A 19,027-nucleotide genomic window follows, 5' to 3' on the forward strand; every position below is an offset into this window, starting at 1 on the left:
TCAGCACAGAGCCCGACGGGGGCTTGAACCCACAGACCGTGTGAGATCTTGACCTGAGCTGAAGTTAACCAACTGAGCCACCCAGGCGCCCCACTCCCGGAAGGATTCTATTGGAGTTCAAGGTCCCGGCCCTACCAGACACCAGTGGGACTCAATATTCCTTTCACCGAGAGCTCCTCTCCCCTCATAAAGAATTTTTTTTTTTTTTTTTTTTTTTTTGGTTATAAGTGACGGAAACCCTACTCAAACCAGCTTGCAGAACAGGAATTTGTTGACTCACATCACAGAAAAGCGCAAACACATAGGATTTCAGGCCAGCGGGATCAGGGACTCACCTCTGTGTCTCAGCCTCTCCCTTGTGTTGGTTTTATTCTCAGGCACCCCACGGAGTAGCCCTAGGCCTGTGCCTCATCAGCTTAGCATCCCCAGAGGAGAGACAGCGCTTTGGTTGTCTATCTCTGCATAACGAATCAACCCAAGACTTAGTGGCTTGACACACAAACCATCTCTTTGCTCAGGAGTCTGTGGATCAAGAATTTGGGCTGGGGCACCCAGGCGGTTAAGCGTCCGGCTTCGGCGCAGGTCACGATCTCACGGTTTGTGGGTTCAAGCCTCGCGACGGGCTCTGTGCTGACAGCCCAGAGTCTGGATCCTGCTTTCGATTTTGTGTCTCCCTCTCTCTGCCCCTTACCCACTCATGCTCTGTCTCTCTCTCAAAAATAAATAAACGTTAAGAAGAAGAATTTGGGAGGAACAAAAAGGATTTGGGCAGGGCTCAGTGTGGATGCCCTGTGTGGTATTAGTTGGGTGTTGGGGTGGGGCTGGAGAATCCAACGTGGCCTCACGTGTCCTAAGATCGCCATCCTAGCTGATGGTTGGAGCATCCTGGTTCTCCCAAGTGGCTTCTCCCTCCACCTGGCCGGTCACCATTCAGTAGTCTCACCGACATTTCTGTGCATGACGGCTGGCTCCTAAGAAAACAAAGATGAAGCTGTCAGTCCTCTTCAGGCCCAGGCCCCGAACAGGCAGTGTCATTCTTCACGTTCCCTTGATCAGAGCAGATCATGGGGCCAGCCCAGGTTGAATTGGAGGGAAAATAAATTCTTCCTCTCTCTTGTCTTTAAGTTTATTTATTTGGAGAGCGAGAGCACACAAGCTGTGGGTGGGCAGAGAGAGAGGGAGACAGGATCCCAAGCCGACTGGACACAGTCGGCACGGATCCTGACATGGGGCTCGAACTCACAGACTGCAAGATTGTGACCTGAGCCAAGATCAAGAGTCAATTGCTTGGCCGACTGAGTCACCCGAAATTCTTCCTCTTAATGAGAAGAGTGTCAGAGTCCCATTGCAAAAGGGAATTGGGGATGGGAGGGACTGTTGCAACCATCTTTGGAAAATAACCTACCAGGGAGCGTAGAATGTCTTTTTCAATGATTGGCGCCTACGGCCTGCGTGGATTATGCTTTGGCCCTGCGTGTGTCACAGGCTCACCCCTGAATCAATCTCGGTGGCTAGGGAAGAGAGCACGTGTTGGCTGGCTGCTTCTGGGCCATGTGGACTAGAATGATGGTGGCTCCCTGAAGGAGAACCAGGTACCAGAAAAGGTGGGCGTGGGCGAGGAAACGGTCAAAACCATTTCTGCCCGCCCCCGCCACCCCCACTCAGAAACCTTCTGTGCCTGTTCCTCCAGCCTCCTAACCTTCTTTCCATTTCAGCCAAGACTCTCTCCCCACAGTTCTCCAGATGGGCCCACTCTCCGTGGTCCCCCCAGATGGGCACCCATGCCTTGCCTCTTGGCCTGGCCAAGCCCTACCTGATTTTCAAGGAACAGTCTAAGTGTCTCCTAGGGTTCCTCCGTGAATCACATTTCAAATTGCACGTGTTTTGCACAGAAAAGAATGTGCGTGGCAGCCTTGATTGTAATGACAAACCTGAAAGCGACCCACATGTCCGGCCCTAGGGAATGAATTACAATAGTCAAGATTCTTTCAGCAATAAGTGACAGAAACCCAGCTGAAACTAGCTTAAGCATGAAAGAATTTAGTGGCTCAGGAAATGGGGTGGTCCAGTGGACAAAAATGAGTTGTCAGCCCCCCCTCCATCTCTTGTCTCTGCTTCCCTGGGGTATGGGGCTCATTTTCTCCCCATTGAATTGACTAGGGTGGGGATGGCGGGTGGGGTGGGGGAAAGGCCAAGTCTGATGGCGCTAGACTTAACCTTGTTCCTGCTTTGTGCCCTTGGAGGAAAGAGAAAGCGGCTCTTTCCCAGGGAGGCCGTCCCTGCTTGGGTGACTCCTGCATTCCTGGGCCATTCTCTGTGGCCAGAGGATTGACCAAACCTGGGTCAGATGGCCTGGAGGAGACTGCTGTGGTTGGCTGTCCCACTGGAACCATCTGGAGTGGGGTGGGGGTGGAGGCGTGAAGCATTTCCTAGAAGACTTTTACTGTTCTTACCAAGGTGGTAAAACCTAGTTGATGCAATGTTATATTCCAGGAAAAGCTGTCGTTACGAAGACCGTGTAGCAACATGACAAAGGGCCATAAAGCAATGCTAAAGAGAAGGCAGAATACAGACTCGAAACAATGATGGTGTCCCTGGAATACGGAAAAATAGAAAGCTTTTGCCTTGGTGGGGGTGGGACGCTGTATTACCACGTGAAAAAACCTTCACTACCTTTGCAAAAGTATTTGCACAACAAACACGTGTCCGTACAAAAATAATCTGGTGGATGTCGCACGGTATGGTTTTCAGAGCTGAGTTTCTTTTCGAATGAGACGGCGCACACATATAAATAAACAGACGGTGATTTTATAGCTCTGAAAAGTCGTGTGTTTTTTTTTTTCGTCCTTGTGGTTGCTTTGAGCAGTGGGGCCCAGTAGAGCCTCTTGGTCAGGAATGTTAGAACATTCCGAGTGCAGTCCCAGGGAGCTTCAGTTTGGGGGAGGAGCGGACATCTCTCACCCACAGCTAGGCAGATAGGAGGCCTCCGGGTGGGTCAGTCAGGACAGAGAGAGGCAGCGGGAAAGTGAGGGAGGACAGCGAAGGGCCCAGGGGGGTCCAGTCCACTCCATTCCTCTTCTGCCGGCATCCCCACTCACCCCTGGGTTTTAGAAAGTGTCAAGTGCCATTCATGTTTGCAGCTAATAACCAGCAATTTGGGGTTACGCTATTTATTTATTTGTTTATTTTAAAAGTTTATTTATTTTGAGAAAGAGAGAGAGAGAGAGAGCGCAGGGTGGGAGCAGAGAGAGGGAGAATCCCAAGCAGACTCTGCCCCGTCAGCAGCATGGAGCCTGACGTAGGGCTCAAACCCACCAACCACAAGATCATGACCTGAGCCGAAACCAAGAGTCGGACACTTCACCGACTGAGCCACTAAGGCGCCCCTATTACTTATTTATTTTTATTTGAGGGAGAGAGAAAGAGAGAGAGAGAGTGTGTGTGTGTGTGAGTGGGAGAGGAGAGTGGCAGAGGGAGAGAGACAGAGAATCTTTTTTTTTTTTTTTTTTTTAATTTTTTTTTTTTCAACGTTTATTTATTTTTGGGACACAGAGAGACAGAGCATGAACGGGGGAGGGGCAGAGAGAGAGGGAGACACAGAATCGGAAACAGGCTCCAGGCTCTGAGCCATCAGCCCAGAGCCTGACGCGGGGCTCGAACTCCCGGACCGCGAGATCGTGACCTGGCTGAAGTCGGACGCTTAACCGACTGCGCCACCCAGGCGCCCCAAGAGACAGAGAATCTTAAGCAGGCTCCATGGTCAACTCAGAGCCCGACACTGGGCTTGATCCCACAACCCTGGCTCAACCGACTGAGCCACCGAGGTGCTGTCCTTATTTTTATTTTTTAAAGTAAGCTCTACATCTAATGTGGGGCTTGAACTCACAACCCTGAGATCAGGAGTTGCACGTTCTACCGACTGGGCCAGCCAGGTGCCCCTTGGGTTATCTTTTTTTAATGTTATTTTTGTAAGTAGCAAAATGAATAAGATATTCCCGTTTCGGTTAAAACACACGCGCGCGCACACACACACACACACACACACACACACACACACAACAGGATTCTTTTGGCTACTTACGTGTATTCAGCTTTCTTGATTGGGTCTGTGAGATACTCTTGGAAAGATTTCCTCTCCCTGAAAGTCCAAAAGGATCTAGAGATGAGGGCTGGGAGGTTAGATTCCTGGTCCTGGTGTGTGTGTGTGTGTGTGTGTGTGTGTGTGTGTGTTGGGAAACAGGTGGAATCAACAGAATCGTGGAAACGGTCTGTAGGGAAGGAGAGTCAGAGACTAGCAGACCTATGGGGAGGATTCAATTTAATTTGTGTCAATTCCCAAAACATTAAGCACCTATTATTTTTTTTTAAATTTTTTTTAACATTTATTCATTTTTGAAAGACAGAGAGAGACAGAGTGAGAACGGGGAAGGGGCAGAGAGAGAAGGAGACACAGAATTTGAAGCAGGCTCCAGGCTCCAAGCAGTCAGCAAGGAGCCCGACGCAGGGCTCGAACTCACAGACCACAAGATCATGACCTGAGGTGAAGTCGGCCGCCCAACCGACTGAGCCACCGAGGCGCCCCTAAGCACCTATTATTATATGCCTGACCCTGTTCCAGAACTTGGGGATAGATACATCAGTGAGCAGAACATAAAGATCCTGCCACCAGGAAGCTTACTTTTTAACACGGAAAGGTAATTAACTATAAACAGAATTTGTCAATTTGAGAGCACAGATTTTGGTGCGTTACAAGCAATGGTTGCCGGCGGGGAAAGAAGTCAGGTCGGGAATGGGGCAGGAGGCGGCGGCTGGCAATTTCAGAGTGGTGGGGCAGGCCTCGTGAGACGGTGGTCTCTGAGCAGTGACTTGAAGAAGGGAGGGACTCACCCATGGGGATGTCTCCGGAGGCAGGTTTCCAGGCTGCAGGCCCAGACAGGGATGGGCGGAGGGTAGGTCGGGTAGCGCCTGGTAGGTCGTTGCGAGAATTTTGCCTTTCACATGGAGGAGAAAAGGGGTCAAACACTTTTATACCAGTTTTCCGGCTTTTCTTTCCAGTATCTTGTTTGGGTGTGGGCGCGAAGATCTAGAAAGAGCGGCACTGGGCGTGGGCAGAGGCCCCCGGATTTCATAACCGCCCTTGTATCTTCCTCCCACCAGCCTGAATCCAGGCTAGGCGGGGGTTCGCTCCACCCTGTTTTTATGGCACACCCCCAGCCCCTCAAGCACAGAGCAAATTAGAGGGGAGAGGGTCCCCCGCCCACCCAGCCTCAGGGGGTGCTGACTGCACAGGCCAGTCCACATCAAAGCCTCCCAGTGGGAAAGGGAGAGTCAGGGGCTGGGACCCAGAGAGAGGTGGGCAGAGAAGGGTGAACAGGCAGGGGTCCCAGCAAATGTCACACCCACCTGGAGGAGACCGGGGTCTCAGGTCTCCGACCTCCTTCCCACTGGAGGCCCTCTCCCCCTGCCTCCCTCCCCCCGCCCCCCATGCACACATGCACACACGCCTGACACAATGGCCGGGTGGGGCCAAGGAACTGGCTTCCTCTGTGGAGATCTCAATCTGGGCCCTCAGTTCCCGCCCCAGAAACACAGGAACAGGCATTCGGAGACCTGGCCCCACACTCCTCGCTCCAAGGGGTAGGCAGGACAGGCTGAAAATAGAAACAGCTTCCAGAAAGATAAAGGTAAGTTCAGGGAGGGGGGCATACAGGGAGCGGGAAGCCTGGGTGGGGGTCCCGTGGTGTGGTATAGGGACTGGCTCACACCCAGAGGGACAGGTTAGAAGCTTAAGGGACAGGCTCTCGTGTGTGGCGTGGGAGAGACAGACACGTCCTGGAGGGACACACACACCATCCCTCAGCTGATACAGAGGTGTCCAGACGCCCGTGCCCGATGCCCTCCCACTGGCCCGGCCCTGTGCCATTGCCAGCCCATCCTTCGTCCTCACCCCAGGGCCCCGTGAGCCCCCAGTCCACGCAGCCACGCAGCCACAACCAGACCCTGTGCATACAGAACAGCCCGCTCTCCCATGCCGGCGTTTCAGCCTTTTTCCGGGACCCTTGGGATCCTGGGTCCATCACATCTTCCAGAACCCTAGTGTGCGCATGTGGAGTGCGGTGTGGTTTGGGGAGGGGGGGTGTCCGGTTGGGAGGAGGATCCGATTCCTGTTTCCTGCCCCTACTCACTCAGCCCTGGGAGGTGACAGAGTGGAGAGGACTGAAGGGTGAGTGCGTGGGGCCTGGTACCTGGGTCCCTGTGAGAGAGGCCTGAGTGGGGGGGCGGGAAAGGAAGTAAACGCAGGTACCTTTGGCGGGGAGTGGGGGCGGGGGAGGGATCCCTGAAGGGGGGGCAAGGCTGGGGAGGAGCCCGCCAGCTGGTGAGGCCACTGCCTGGGTCACCTAAGGAGCTTCCTGCCAGAACACAGAGGCCATTGAGCTGCAAGATTCACAGCCTCCGGCCCCCAGCCCCCACCCGGCATCCTTTCTCCAGAACCTAATCCGGGGCCTGGAGGGGTCTGACTCTCCGGCCGCCTCCTGTGCGGAGTTTGGGGCCACCGCCCTGACCCTGCCGCCTTCTCAGGATTGCAGCCGCCTGCCCGCAGGAGGAGGTGAAGCCCGGGTTTCGGCGTCCTGGCCCCCACTGGTCCTCACCTTCAGTCCGGTCTCCCGACCACCCACCAGGCATCCTGGCAGGACCCAGGCTCCCACTGGGGCCTCTCTGACCAGATGCGGGGCGGGGGCGGGCAGGGATGAGGCCGGGGCAGGAGAGACCGTGCCCGGGGCCCCCTGGTCTCTTGGGGTCAGAGGCTCCAGGAATCTTGAGGGCAGGAAAAGGAGACTAAAAATAATCCGGAAAGGGAGAGTCCGGAGAGAGGAACTGGGAAATGGGGGGCGGAGGGCCCGCTGGAGCAGGGAAATAGTGATGCATCCCTCGCTTCCCCGGCCCCGGGCGGCGCGCCTGCGCACACGCGTCCGCTCGCACCCCCGCCTCTCCGCCTGCACCGCGCCTCGGCCTGCGCTCTCCCCCCGCCTGGCCGCACGGAGCGTGCGTTCTCAACACCTCTCGCGCGCTGGCGCGCGCACGCACGCACGCACGCACGCACAGCTCTGCAGCCGGACACGTCTGGCCATAGGAGAAGCGCGATGTACCGGAGCCCCCAACCTGGGTCTCCAGCTGGCCGCCCCCGCGCCGGCCTCACTGCCCCCTGTGGCCCGACTGTGGCAGCAGAAGCCAAAAGACAGAGAGAAATGGAGGCTGGGAGGCTGGGAGGGGTGAGAGGTGAGGAGAGGAAGACAGTGGAGATGAGAAAGAAGCAGAGGGAGGGCACTAGCCTTTCCCCCTCCCGCGCCCCCCCCCACCCCGAAATCATGTCCCCATTTGCTTGCAAACAGTTTCTGCTGGGAGGCCTCCGTCTACCCATGGCGGGGGAAGGGGGTGGGTGGGGTGGGGTGGGCATTAAGGGTCTCTTCCTCCCTCTTCCTCAGGGGATGACTCCAGAAGAGTATCCCACTCCTTTGAAGAGCCCAGAGGAAGATGTCAGCCCAGTCTCTTCCTGCAGCAACACCCCCTACCCAGAAGCCCCCTCGGATCATCCGCCCCCGTCCTCCTTCTCGCCCCAGGGCTGCCCAGTCCCCAGGGCCCCACCACAACGGCTCTTCTCCACGAGAAGCTCCCCTCACCTCCAATGATGCACCAACCCCGATATGCACCCCCATCCCCTGGGAGCCCCCAGCCTCGGCCCTCAAGCCCCCTGCCCTTCTGCCCCCCTCGGCTTCTAAAGCCAGCCTCGACTCCCAGACTTCCCCAGACTCGCCTTCCAGCACCCCCAGTCCAGTGTCCAGGCGCTCCGTCACCCCAGAGCCCGCTCCCCGGTCTCCAGTTCCCCCACCCAAGCCCTCCGGGTCACCCCACACTCCGCCCCTGCTCCCCAGGGCTGAGGTCCTGGCCCAGGGTGGCTCTGCCTCGGCCCCAGGCACTGTGCGGAGATTGGCTGGCAGGTTTGAATGGGGGGCTGAAGGCAAGGTCCAGGCTGGGGATGCCCTGGAGCCGGGTGCCCATGGGGCAGTGGATGTGAATGGCGAGAGAGAGGTTCCACCGGGCAACCTTGCTGGGAGCGGGTCACAGGAGAATGGCGCTCCGGGTAAGTGCATCGTGGAGCCCTGGGTGGGCTTCTTTGTTTTTAGTGCTTTAAGACTGGGTCCTTTCAGGGGCTATATATATATATATTTTTTTTAATTTTTTTTTTTTTTTTACATTTTTTAAAGATATATTTATTTTTTTTAATTTTTTTTTTCAACGTTTATTTATTTTTGGGACAGAGAGAGACAGAGCATGAACGGGGGAGGGGCAGAGAGAGAGGGAGACACAGAATCGGAAACAGGCTCCAGGCTCTGAGCCATCAGCCCAGAGCCCGACGCGGGGCTCGAGCTCACGGACCGCGAGATCGTGACCTGGCTGAAGTCGGACGCTTAACCGACTGCGCCACCCAGGCGCCCCAAGATATATTTATTTTTGAGAGACAGAGAGACAGAGCACAGGGCGGGTGGGGGTGGGACAGAGAGAGAGGGAGGGACACACAGAATCCGAAGCAGGCTCCAGGCTCCGAGCTGTCAGTCAGCACAGAGCCTGACACGGGGCTTGAACTCACAAACTGCAGGATCATGACGTGAGCTGAAGTCGGTCAGACTCTTAACTGACTGAGTCACTCAGGCACCCCCAGGGGCTACATTTTTAAAAATGGATTTCATGTTGGGAAAAGTCTGACTTCCATGTTTTTTTGGGGGGTTTGAGGAGAGTCAGGGTGGGGAAGGTAAAGTTGCCTGGGGCTGGACCACCTTGTCCCACTGCTTGGTAGGTTAGGGGGAGGGAGGAGGCCCAGGCAAGGTGGGGCCAGGCCCCAAGGGCCTTCTCCTTAGGGCACCCCTGTCTCCCCCAGATGCTGTCCTGGCCTGCCCTCCCTGTTGCCCCTGTGTCTGCCACATAGGCCGGCCTGGCCTGGAGCTCCGATGGGTACCTGTGGGGGGCTATGAGGATGGCCCCAGGGCTTTCTGCCGGGCCTCCCCACTGAGGACCTCCCGCTCCCGCCCCAGCCCTCCAAGCCTCAGTCTCCCCCCAGTGGTCCTTACGTCCTACCGCTCCACTGCCGAACGCAAACTCTTGCCACCCCTGAAAGCCCCCAAACCAGCGTGGGTCAGGCCAGACATCACCGCTTCTGGGGACCCCCCGCAGCCAGATCTCCATTTGCCCTCGGAAGACGGAATCCCGACAGGTACAGAGCCCGGGTGAGCGGGTCTCTGGGCCGGGAAGGGAAGGACTGGAGGCGGATCTTTGTAAAAGCCAAAAAACTACCACCCACAACCCGCTCAGGACTCTTTGTTCTCCACCGGCTGCTGCTCTGGGGCTCACTGGAGTTGTAGTTTTTATAGTGAGCGTCTCCCGCTGGCGGGTGGGGGTGGGGTGGGGGCTGGAGTCAGGAGTCCGGGGCTGGGGATCCTGGAGATTTGTTCTCTTGACTCTGGGCTCTCTCTCCAGGGGACAATCCTGATGAAGCTCGTCAGGACACTCCTCCAGCATCTATGGAGGGCAGGTACCAAATACCCGCACCCTTACCCCTACCCCAGCGCAGGCTAAGCTTCAGGCCCAGCGAAATCTCATCTTTGCACATGTGGGGGAAGGATGTCTAGGGCTCTGTCCCTTACCAGCTGTGTGGCCTCAGACAAGTCACTTAACCTTTCTGGTCTCAGGGTCCTCATCTGTGGGTGGGGATAAGACACCAGCTACTTCACAGAGTTGTTGAGTGCGATATTGGTAAAGAGCCCCGCCCACAGCAATTGCTCTGGTTTACTTCCGGGACCTTGAGCCTCTATTGCAATGGTCTATAAATCTGTTTAGCACCAGGGACGCCTCTCCTGTGTTATGTGGGTTTGTTGATCATCTTAATATCCATTTATTTTATTTTGAGAGAGAGAGAGAGGCAGAGAAAGAGAAGGAGATAGAGAATCCCAAGCAGGCTCCGCGCTGTCAGCACAGAGCCCGATACGGGGCTCAAACCCACGAATCATGAAATCATGACCTGAGCCGAAATCAAGAGTCAGATGCTTAACCGGCTGAGCCACCCAGGCACCCCTATTAATCATTTTAGATTCACCACCCCTATCAGAGCTAGTGAGGCCCCACTCACTTATTCAGCCCTTGCTGGTAGGAATTCTCCTAGGTGTTTAACTTGGTTGAATGTGGCAGAGCAGGGAGGTGCGATTCTGGGTTTGATCATGCTGAATTTCACTGAGACACAAATAGGACACGCCAGACAGCCATCCGCACCTGGGCGATCTGGAGAGCCCTGGAGAGAGAGGCTTGGAAGTGTGTGGTACCCAGTAGTTGAGATCGCAGGAATGGATGGGGCCTGCCCAGTACAGGGCCTTGTATACAACAGGCACATAAATAATTTTTACAAAATGTTTGTTTATTTTTCAAGAGAGAGAGAGAGAGAGAGAGAGCAGGGGAGGGGCAGAGAGAGAGGATCCCAAGCAGGCCCTGAGCTGTCAGCACAGAGCCCGATGCGGGGCTTGAACTCACAAACCGGGAGATCGGGACCTGAGCCAAAGTCAGACGGTCACCCGACTGGGCCACCCAGGAGCCCCGCATAAATAATTTTGTGTCTGTGGTTCCATCGGGGTCCCTGCACACTACCTGTGTGCGGATCCAGCACTCCCTTACGCTAGCATGTGAATAGCACCCCCTGGGGGGGGTGTGATTGTGGTGGCTCTGGGGCAGTCCCTCTGTTTCTCTCTGCAGGGACAAGGAGGGGCTGGAATTGCTGAAGGAACAGAACTGGGAGCTGCCCCTGCAGGACGGTGAGGGCCTCTGGACCTGGGGTCCCCTCTGTGCCCCCCCTTCAAGCAGTGGGGAAGGGTTCTGGGGCGCTGGGCTTCCCTGATGTGCTGGGTCTGTACTCCAGAGCCCCTGTACCAGAACTATCGAGCGGCTGTGCTGTCAGAGGAGCTCTGGGGGGTTGGCGAGGACGGGTGTCCCTCTCCAACAAACCCCGGCGAAGCTCCCACCTTCGCACGGCCCCCTGGACCTCGCAACACGCTGTGGCAGGAGCTGCCGGCTGTGCGGGCCAGCGGCCTCCTGGACACCCTCAGCCCCCAGGAGAGGCGCATGCAGGAGGTGGGCACGCCTGGGGTCCGGCAGGGCTGGCGCGGGGCGGGGGGGGGGGGGGGGGGGGACGGAGGGTGGAACCTGGGTCCGGGACTGGCGGGGGACTGGCGGGGAGCCGGGCTTTCCGCCCACTGCCCTGCCCTTCCTCCTCAGAGCCTGTTCGAGGTGGTGACCTCCGAGGCCTCCTACCTGCGCTCCCTGCGGCTGCTAACTGACACCTTTGTGCTGAGCCAGGCTCTCCGGGACACGCTCACCCCCCGGGACCACCACACCCTCTTCTCCAACGTGCAGCGAGTCCAGGGAGTCAGCGAGCGGTCAGTGGGGTCCTGTCGGAACAGCAAGCGGGGCCTCTGGCCGCTGAGCACTCCCTTAGCTTTCTGCTCGTCCCAGGTCCTCCCTTCCAGGGGCCCAGATAGCGCCCAGCTCTTCCCTCGGACTCCCGGGAGACCTGGCTGTGTGCCCCACCTCCATTGCATGTTCCCCTGACTCCCTCAGGTTTCTAGGGACGCTGCTGTCCCGTGTGCGCTCTTCCCCCCACATCAGCGACCTGTGTGACGTGGTGCACGACCACGCCGTGGGCCCCTTCTCGGTGTACGTGGATTACGTGCGGAACCAGCAATACCAGGAGGAGACCTACAGCCGCCTTATGTGAGTGCACGTGGCGGGGGAGGGGGAGGACAGGAGGGGAGCAGGGGCGGGGGCGGAGCCTCCAGGTGGACGCCGCCGTCCGCGGGGACCGCTTTCACAGGGACACGAACGTGCGCTTCTCGGCCGAGCTGCGGCGCCTGCAAAGCCTCCCCAAGTGCGAGCGGCTGCCGCTGCCGTCCTTCCTGCTGCTGCCCTTTCAGCGAATCACCAGGCTCCGCATGCTGCTGCAGGTACCTGTGCCCCCCGGGGGTAGGGGCGGGGGAGGGCCCTCGCGGGAGCACTCTCCCCCTCCCCCCCCCAGCAGGGGGTGGGGGGGCCTCCTGCCCGGCTTCTCAACTCAGGACCCACCCAGCCTGGCTGGAGCCGACCAACCGTCCCTGGGAGCAGTCTGGGTGCCGCGAAGGAGCCCCTGGCTGGACGCGCGGGTTCGCCACTTAGCTCGGCCACTAGCTGGCCCAGTGGTCTTGGGCAGGTCCCCTCCTGTCCCTGGGTCTGGGGGGAACGTGAGGAGTGGCCTTTGAGGTCTCCCGCCGCGTGCCTCCCCAGTGGGGGTGATAGCACTCCCAGCGAGGCACGGATGAGCTCTTTGGGGGGTGAAAACAACCTTAGCTGGTCCAATGTTTGCGGGGGCACATCGGTAGACGCGCCGCGTATCTGTGGCATTAACATTCCACGCGGGCAGGACGCTGCGGGGAAAACGTGTCTAAAAAGGCGCCTTGGCGGAGCGATACCGGGGATGGGGGTTAGGTTGAGACACAGAAACGCTCTTCTGTTGCAAAGCAGAAACTTCTCCCTAAACCAGGTCACCTGCTGTGGGTGACCCGGTGAGAGGCCCCGTCTAGGGTATCAGCCTCTTCGTATCGTATTCAGCTTTCTATATCCCTGGTGTAGACAGTGCCATAACCATAATACTAATATTATGCCGTAGCATAATCGTAATAGCTGAACGGCTGTGGAGCGCTCTGTCCTAGGCACGGGTTGAAGTGTTGTCTACCTATTTCACATTACCGGCCACTGTAGGTGGGAAGTGTTACTGACCCCACTTTATGGATGAGGAAACTGAGGCACCGCGAGGTTACATAACTTGCCCCAGGTCATACAGAGAATAACTGAGAGCGGCAAAATGGACGCCCGGGCGCTCTTAACCACTTGGCCTCATTGTTTGCGCTAAGAGCTAACGGTGAAAACAGTAGCTGTCTTCTTTTGTGTTTACTGCGGGCCAAGGACTACGCGGAGCACTCTTCGTAGATTTACCTCGTTGAATCGTTACAGCAGTGCTTCTGGTCTGCTGGGTGGGTATTATTGTCCCCATTTGACAGATGGGGAGACTGAGGCCCAGAGAGGTAACGTGACGGGCTCAGGGTAATGCAGATGAGGAGTGGTGAGGTCTGTCTGCCTCCCTGAGGTTGGTTCCCCAGCCCGGTGAACCCAGAACGTTTTGTCAAGCTACGTAGGGTCCTCTGAACAGCAGCCCCTCTGAATCCCAGGGCGGCAGAGCGGGGCGCCCAGTCCCTCTTACCTCCTTGTCCCCAGAATATCCTGCGCCAGACAGAGGAGGGGTCCAGCCGCCAGGAGAATGCCCAGAAAGCCCTGGGTGCCGTCAGCAAGGTGGGCAGGAGGGATGCTGTGGGGCGGGGGGATAGGGGATCGGGAGGCAGGCGACCAGGTGGTTGGGGCGGAAGGAAGGCGGGGTGGGTGACACGGCTCCCCCGACCCCAGATCATTGAGCGCTGCAGTGCAGAGGTGGGGCGCATGAAGCAGACAGAGGAGCTGATCCGGCTCACCCAGAGGCTACGCTTTCACAAAGTCAAGGTGAGCCCCTGCCCGGGCCCCGCCCCCCGCCCCCCCGCAGTGCGGCAACAAGCCAGAACCTCCCCCTGCTCCCCCACAGGCCCTGCCCCTGGTGTCCTGGTCCAGGCGCCTGGAGTTGCAAGGGGAGCTGACCGAGTTGGGGTGCCGGAGGGGGGGTGTGCTCTTTACCTCGCGCCCCCGCTTCACCCCCCTCTGCCTGCTACTCTTCAGCGACCTGCTGCTCATCACTCAGCCCAAGAGGTGGGTCCCAGGGAGGGAGGGAGCCCAGGCTGGGGTAGGGAGGCGGGGAGCTGGGGGTCCAGCCGGATCCCCCATTCTCCCTCTGAACTGCCTCTTCCCTGGGCAGCGGGCAGCGGCTGCAGGTTCTGGACTATGCCCACCGCTCCCTCGTCCAGGCCCAGCAGGTTCCGGACCCATCTGGACCCCCTACGTTCCGCCTCTCCCTTCTCAGCAACCACCAGGGCCGCCCCACCCACCGGCTACTCCAAGCCTCCTCCCTGTGAGTCGCGTCGCCTTCAGAAAACACCCTGGGACCCTCACTTGGATTCTCAGGCCCCGCCACCCTCTTCCTCAGTCTCTCTCCTCCACGGCCCTTGTCTGTCCCTCAGAAGGACCTCCTGGTTCAAACGTGACCCCTCCCTATGTCCCCACCAGATCAGACATGCAGCGCTGGCTGGGAGCCTTTCCTACCCCCGGCCCCCTTCCCTGCTCCCCGGACACCGTCTATGAGGACTGTGGTGAGTGTCCTCTGGGAGACGAGGGAAGGAAAAGTGAGGCTAAGAGGGGAAGATGGGGGAAAAGCTACAAAGGGCCTCGATCCCACCGTGTGTCACCCACCCCCAAGCAGACTGTTCCCAGGAACTGTGTCCAGAGTCTTCTGCTCCGGTCAGGACTGAGGCACGAAGTCTGGAGTCCAGGGCTCTGCCCAGGCATCTGCACAAGAGCCCTGAAGGTGAGAGGTTCTTTTATTTATTCATTCGGTGAATTAAAAAAAATAAGTTTATTGATTTATTTAGAGAGAAAGGGGAGAAGGAAGGGCAGAAAGAGAGAGAATCCTGATGTGGGGCTCAAACCCGCAAACTGATAGATCATGACTCCAGCTGAAGTCAAGAGTTGGACACTTACCCGACTAAGCCACCCAGGCGCCCCCTGTAGGAATTACTTAAAAAAAAAAAAGTAGATGATACAGTGTCTGAGGGTTATAAGTGTTGTGGGAAAACACGTGTAGAACAGAGTCAGGGTCAGGCATCCCAGGGTTGGATAGGATTACAATTTTTTTTAATGTTTATTTATTTACTATGTTTATTTTTGAGAGAGAGAGCGAGAGAGAGAAAAAGAGAAAAATAGTGAGTGGGGGAGGGGGAAAAAAGAGAGGGAGACACAGAATCTGAAGCAGGCTCCAGACTCTGAGCTGACCACACAGAGCCCAATGCGGGGCTCGAACTCATGAACCATGTGTGAGATCATGACCTGAGCCAAAGTTGGACGCTTAACCAACTGAGACACCCAGGTGCCCCAGGATTACAATTGAACATAGGTCAACAGGGTGCTGGCGCGCTCGCTCTCTCTCTCAAAATAAATAAATAAGCTTAAAAAAGTAAAAATAGGAGAGCCTGGGTGCCTCAGTCAGTAAAGTGTCTGACTTCGGCTCAGGTCACGATCTTACAGTTCATGAGTTCAAGCCCCGGGTCTGGCTCTGTGCTGATAGCTCGGAGCCTGGAGCTTGCTTGGGATTCTATGTCTCCCTCTGTCTCTGCCCCTCCCCTGCTTGTGCTCTGCCTCTCTGTCTCTCTGTCTCTCTCAAAAATAAATAAACATTTAAAAAATTTAAAAATAAATAGGAGGTCGAGGTGCCCCTCCACAAGGAGGCACCGTGTGAGCAGTGACTTGACAGAGGTGAAGAACTTAGTTGGGCGCATGGCGTCTGGGAAAAGAGTGTCCCAGACCAAGGCAGGAGTCGGTGCAAAGGCCCTGTGGCCAGAGTGTTTGAAGAATCGTAAGGAGGCCAGCCAGCGTGGTAGATGGAGTGAAAAAAGGCCAGAGAAACAGATGAGGTCACAGAAGTAAGGGGGACCAGACCGCGCGGGTCCCGTAAGAACTCCAGCTCTCCCTTGCGTGAGATGAGCAGCACTGATGAGAGATGAGCAGGGCTGGACAGGAATGACACACATCTTCTGTTGCTGCTGCTGTCTCCACCTCTAATGAAATGGCCTTTCTACTGCCGCTCCAGGCTTCTCCACTCATCCCCACATTCACCGTGACCCTCAGGCATCAGACCCCGTCGGACCTCCTTTTCCTTCCTGTCCCGTCCACTGCCCTGGCTCCACTTGGGCCCCTGTCTCTCTCTTCCCAGGCTGGCTAAAGGGCTTTCCTGGGGCCTTCCCTGCCCAGCTGGTGTGTGAAGTCACAGGGGAACACGAAAGGAGGAAGCACCTTCGCCAGCACCAGAGACTCCTCGAGGCCGTTGGGCCCTCTTCAGGCCCCCCCAGCACTCCCCCACCCTAAGGCAGGCAGGGCGGCAGCGGTGGTGCACAGGTTGGGACATCTGGCGCTTGGCACCGGGAGGGCAAAGCCCACCCATCCATTGGATTCGCTGTCAGTGGCAACGCTACCTCTATTGGCAACCAATAGGGACCGAGCTTCAGGAGAGAGCAGCCAACGAACACGCTTGAGTGAGCGGCCAATGGAGAAAGAGGCTTAGTGCAGAGCAGCCAATGGGTGCTGAGCTGGCTGAGCCCCTGGCCAATGAGTATCCCTGCTACGCTCACAGCCCAGGAAGACCAAGCTAGGTCAATAAAGCTTTACAAAGGGCCGCGCTGGAGATAAAGTCTTAGAATAAAATAGCCAGTGGTGATAAGCAGGGAGCCATCCGGCCACGCAAGGTGGCGGTCTGGGCCCAAGAGACCGATAGTGACCCTGCCTCGTTCTCCAGCCACGACTGTCCTGCCCTTTGAGTCTGGGAAGTTTTGGATTCCACTCCTGGGGTGCCTCCTGTGCCCTCTCAAGCCACTTCCTCTCTTCTAGAAGAATCCAGAGTGTGTGACTCAGAGAATGTGTGTGTGTGCGCGTCCGTGCATGTCTCTGGATGTATCAGGGAAGGTGATTCTGCTGAATATGGTGTGTGTGTGTGCGGTCTAGCCCCCCCCCCCCCCCCCCCCCCGGGACCAAGTGCCCCATGCCTTCCCTCACCCCCTGTTTTTCCTATTATTCTCCAAGAAGACAGGAGGTCTGAGCTCCAGACGAGATGTGCTGGGTGTGGCTTGGCAGCCAGAAGCCAGAGTTGGGGGTGAGAGGCCTGGGCGCTGGGCCAGGGGTCCATGGCAGCCTGGTAGCGGACGAAGATGGCCAGTGGCTGCGGCCTGAAGCCCCTGAAGCTTCCTTGCCCCAAACTTGGCCTCCAACCCAACCGTATCCAGTCACGCAGCCCCGGCTTCGGGCTTCAGACCGGCTCTGGGTTTGGGTGAAGAGACTGGAGCTGTGGGTCGCGGGCCCTCCGGTGAGCCTCCTGGCCTTTCCCGCCGTCATCCCGGCCCTGTCACAGAAACACTGGGCCAACCAGTGGGGAGAGGACAAAGAGCCAGTGTAACCCCCTCCGGAGCGTCTCCTTCCAGAGGAGAAACCACCCTGCAGGATGCCACAAGGACGTGAGGGATGGGGCCAGGGCAGAGCAGACAGTTGCTGGCGAGGGCGAGGGTGGGGGTGGGGGGGTGCCCAGGCCTGGCACCAGGCCTCCCCTGAACTAGACCATCACTCTGTCCCTTCTGCTCATGCGTGGCAACCGGCCCAGGACAGCAACCGCCACGCCAGCCACAGGAGGTGGAAGGACTCTGGGAGACTCGGAGGGAGAAAGGGACTGGCATTTGGCCGTCCGGGTTTGCACAGTTCCCGGCGAATGAGAAACCCTCAGTAAACGTTGGTGGACCTGTATGGAGGGGCGCGTGTGCTTAAAGTTTCCCAAGTGTGGCTTTGTAAGGGGGTGGGGCTGCTTGGAAAGAGATTCTTTGAGAGCCGGGGTCGGTTCTGCTGGGCCTGGGGCTTGGAGACCAGGAGCATGGCCTGAGGGTGTTGGCCCTCACTCGTAGTTCCCCGGGGGATCTAGGCAGTGGCGGGGAAGGGTCTACAGCTGGAGCAGAGCGCTGTTGTTGCGGGTTGGGGAAGAGGACAGGGCAGGGCCAGGTATGGCTGGGACTCCAGCAGGGGATGAAGACATAGGGAGAAAGGCAAAAAGGGCAGTCAGTCAGCAATAAATGTCCTTTACTGACCAGCCAAGCATCTCTGTTCAATTCAATTCAATTCCGTTCAATACAGTACCTATTTGTGGAGCGCCTTCTATGCATCAGGCACTGTTCTAGGACACAGGGGTACAGAGATGAAAAAGACTAAGGCTCCTCAAGGAGCCTACATTCTGGGTTGAGGGAGAACAAATGCCAAGTAAACAAATTAATAAGTAAGGGAGCAGTGAGTGCTGTGAAGAACATACAGGAAGGGGCTGGGGTTCAGAATGATTGTGTGTGTGTGTGTGTGTGTGTGTGTGGCTTTGGGGAAGAGCCTAGAGGAGGTGATGTTTGAGCTGAGGTCCAAATGACAAGAAGAAAGCAACTCTGGTAAGATCTGGGCAAAGAGCATTCTGGGGTTGCAATAGGGGGACTGAGGTTCCGGGAAGAGGAGGTTAGTGGTCATGGGAGGGGGCCGGTGCGCACGCTCCTTGAAGTTTCCTGGTGGGGGAGCCCCTCCCCACTACGCTCCCCTCTTCCTCTGAGATACTGAGATAGACACGCAGAGGCAAACAGCCACACACGCACTCTGTGTACATTCCCTCCAGGCTCCTCACCGCCCCCCGCCCCATTCCTGCTCTAAGGAAGCCTCCCTTCACCAGTTCAGAAGTTCTGATGCTGGGATAATGGGGAAATGGAGAGCAGACAAGTGTTGTTCTGGGGACATGCAGACACACAAAATGCAACCACACGTTCCAAAGGAGACTGAAAAGACAGGGAAGAGGGCTGTTACCCTTCTGTTACCTTAGGGGCCCCTTTCCATTCTGGGGTGACCCCAGTGTGTCTGTGCAGTCCTGAGGGGTCTGCCCTCTGCGGGCCTGTGGGAGAGGGCAGAGGGCCACGACGCCCGGCCGGCCGTAATGGGAGCGGTTGGTGGATGCGGGGAGTGAGGACCGCGGTAAACTTGGAGAAAATGGATGGGAGGGGCGCCTGGGGGGCTCAGTCGGTTGAGTGTCCAACTTCCGCTCAGGTCATGATCTCACAGTTTGTGGGTTCCAGCCCCGTGTCGGGCTCTGTGCTGACAGCTGGGAGCCTTGAGCCTGCTTTGGATTCTGTGTCTCCCTCTCTCTGCCCCTCCTCCATGCACACTCCGTGTGTGTCTCTCTCTCTGGTTGCCTCCTGCAACTTCCTTG

The 19,027-nt window shown here is 57.3% G+C and overlaps 1 protein-coding gene and 1 long non-coding RNA gene across 7 annotated transcripts; one reads left to right on the forward strand and one right to left on the reverse strand.

The window, feature by feature from the left end:
- Positions 1-652: 652 nt before the first annotated feature.
- On the reverse strand, positions 653-5,475 carry LOC123604368. The gene is made up of 3 exons (XR_006715305.1): positions 5,404-5,475; positions 4,888-5,083; positions 653-971 (listed from the first exon to the last, which is right to left on the reverse strand). It is a non-coding gene; the product is annotated as an uncharacterized LOC123604368 (long non-coding RNA).
- Positions 5,476-5,560: 85 nt separating this feature from the next.
- On the forward strand, positions 5,561-17,547 carry ARHGEF15 (Rho guanine nucleotide exchange factor 15). 6 transcript variants are annotated; one of them, XM_045490345.1, is made up of 18 exons: positions 5,572-5,684; positions 6,190-6,223; positions 6,404-6,607; positions 7,485-8,140; positions 8,936-9,268; positions 9,532-9,586; positions 10,795-10,853; positions 10,958-11,169; positions 11,314-11,474; positions 11,656-11,808; positions 11,909-12,038; positions 13,342-13,416; positions 13,528-13,620; positions 13,700-13,860; positions 13,967-14,119; positions 14,275-14,357; positions 14,468-14,572; positions 15,974-17,547. In XM_045490345.1, exons 4-18 carry the CDS (start codon positions 7,534-7,536, stop codon positions 16,123-16,125), a joined length of 2,532 nt encoding a protein of 843 aa, XP_045346301.1. In that variant the 5' UTR covers positions 5,572-5,684; positions 6,190-6,223; positions 6,404-6,607; positions 7,485-7,533; the 3' UTR covers positions 16,126-17,547. The 6 variants fall into 6 exon arrangements, with proteins under 6 accessions (XP_045346305.1, XP_045346300.1, XP_045346301.1 ...); XM_045490346.1 differs by having other exon boundaries at positions 6,490-6,607; XM_045490348.1 differs by having other exon boundaries at positions 6,580-6,607.
- Positions 17,548-19,027: the final 1,480 nt, after the last annotated feature.

The sequence above is a fragment of the Leopardus geoffroyi genome, chromosome E1 (genome assembly GCF_018350155.1).
Source record: "Leopardus geoffroyi isolate Oge1 chromosome E1, O.geoffroyi_Oge1_pat1.0, whole genome shotgun sequence".
NCBI classification, from domain to species: domain Eukaryota; kingdom Metazoa; phylum Chordata; class Mammalia; order Carnivora; family Felidae; genus Leopardus; species Leopardus geoffroyi.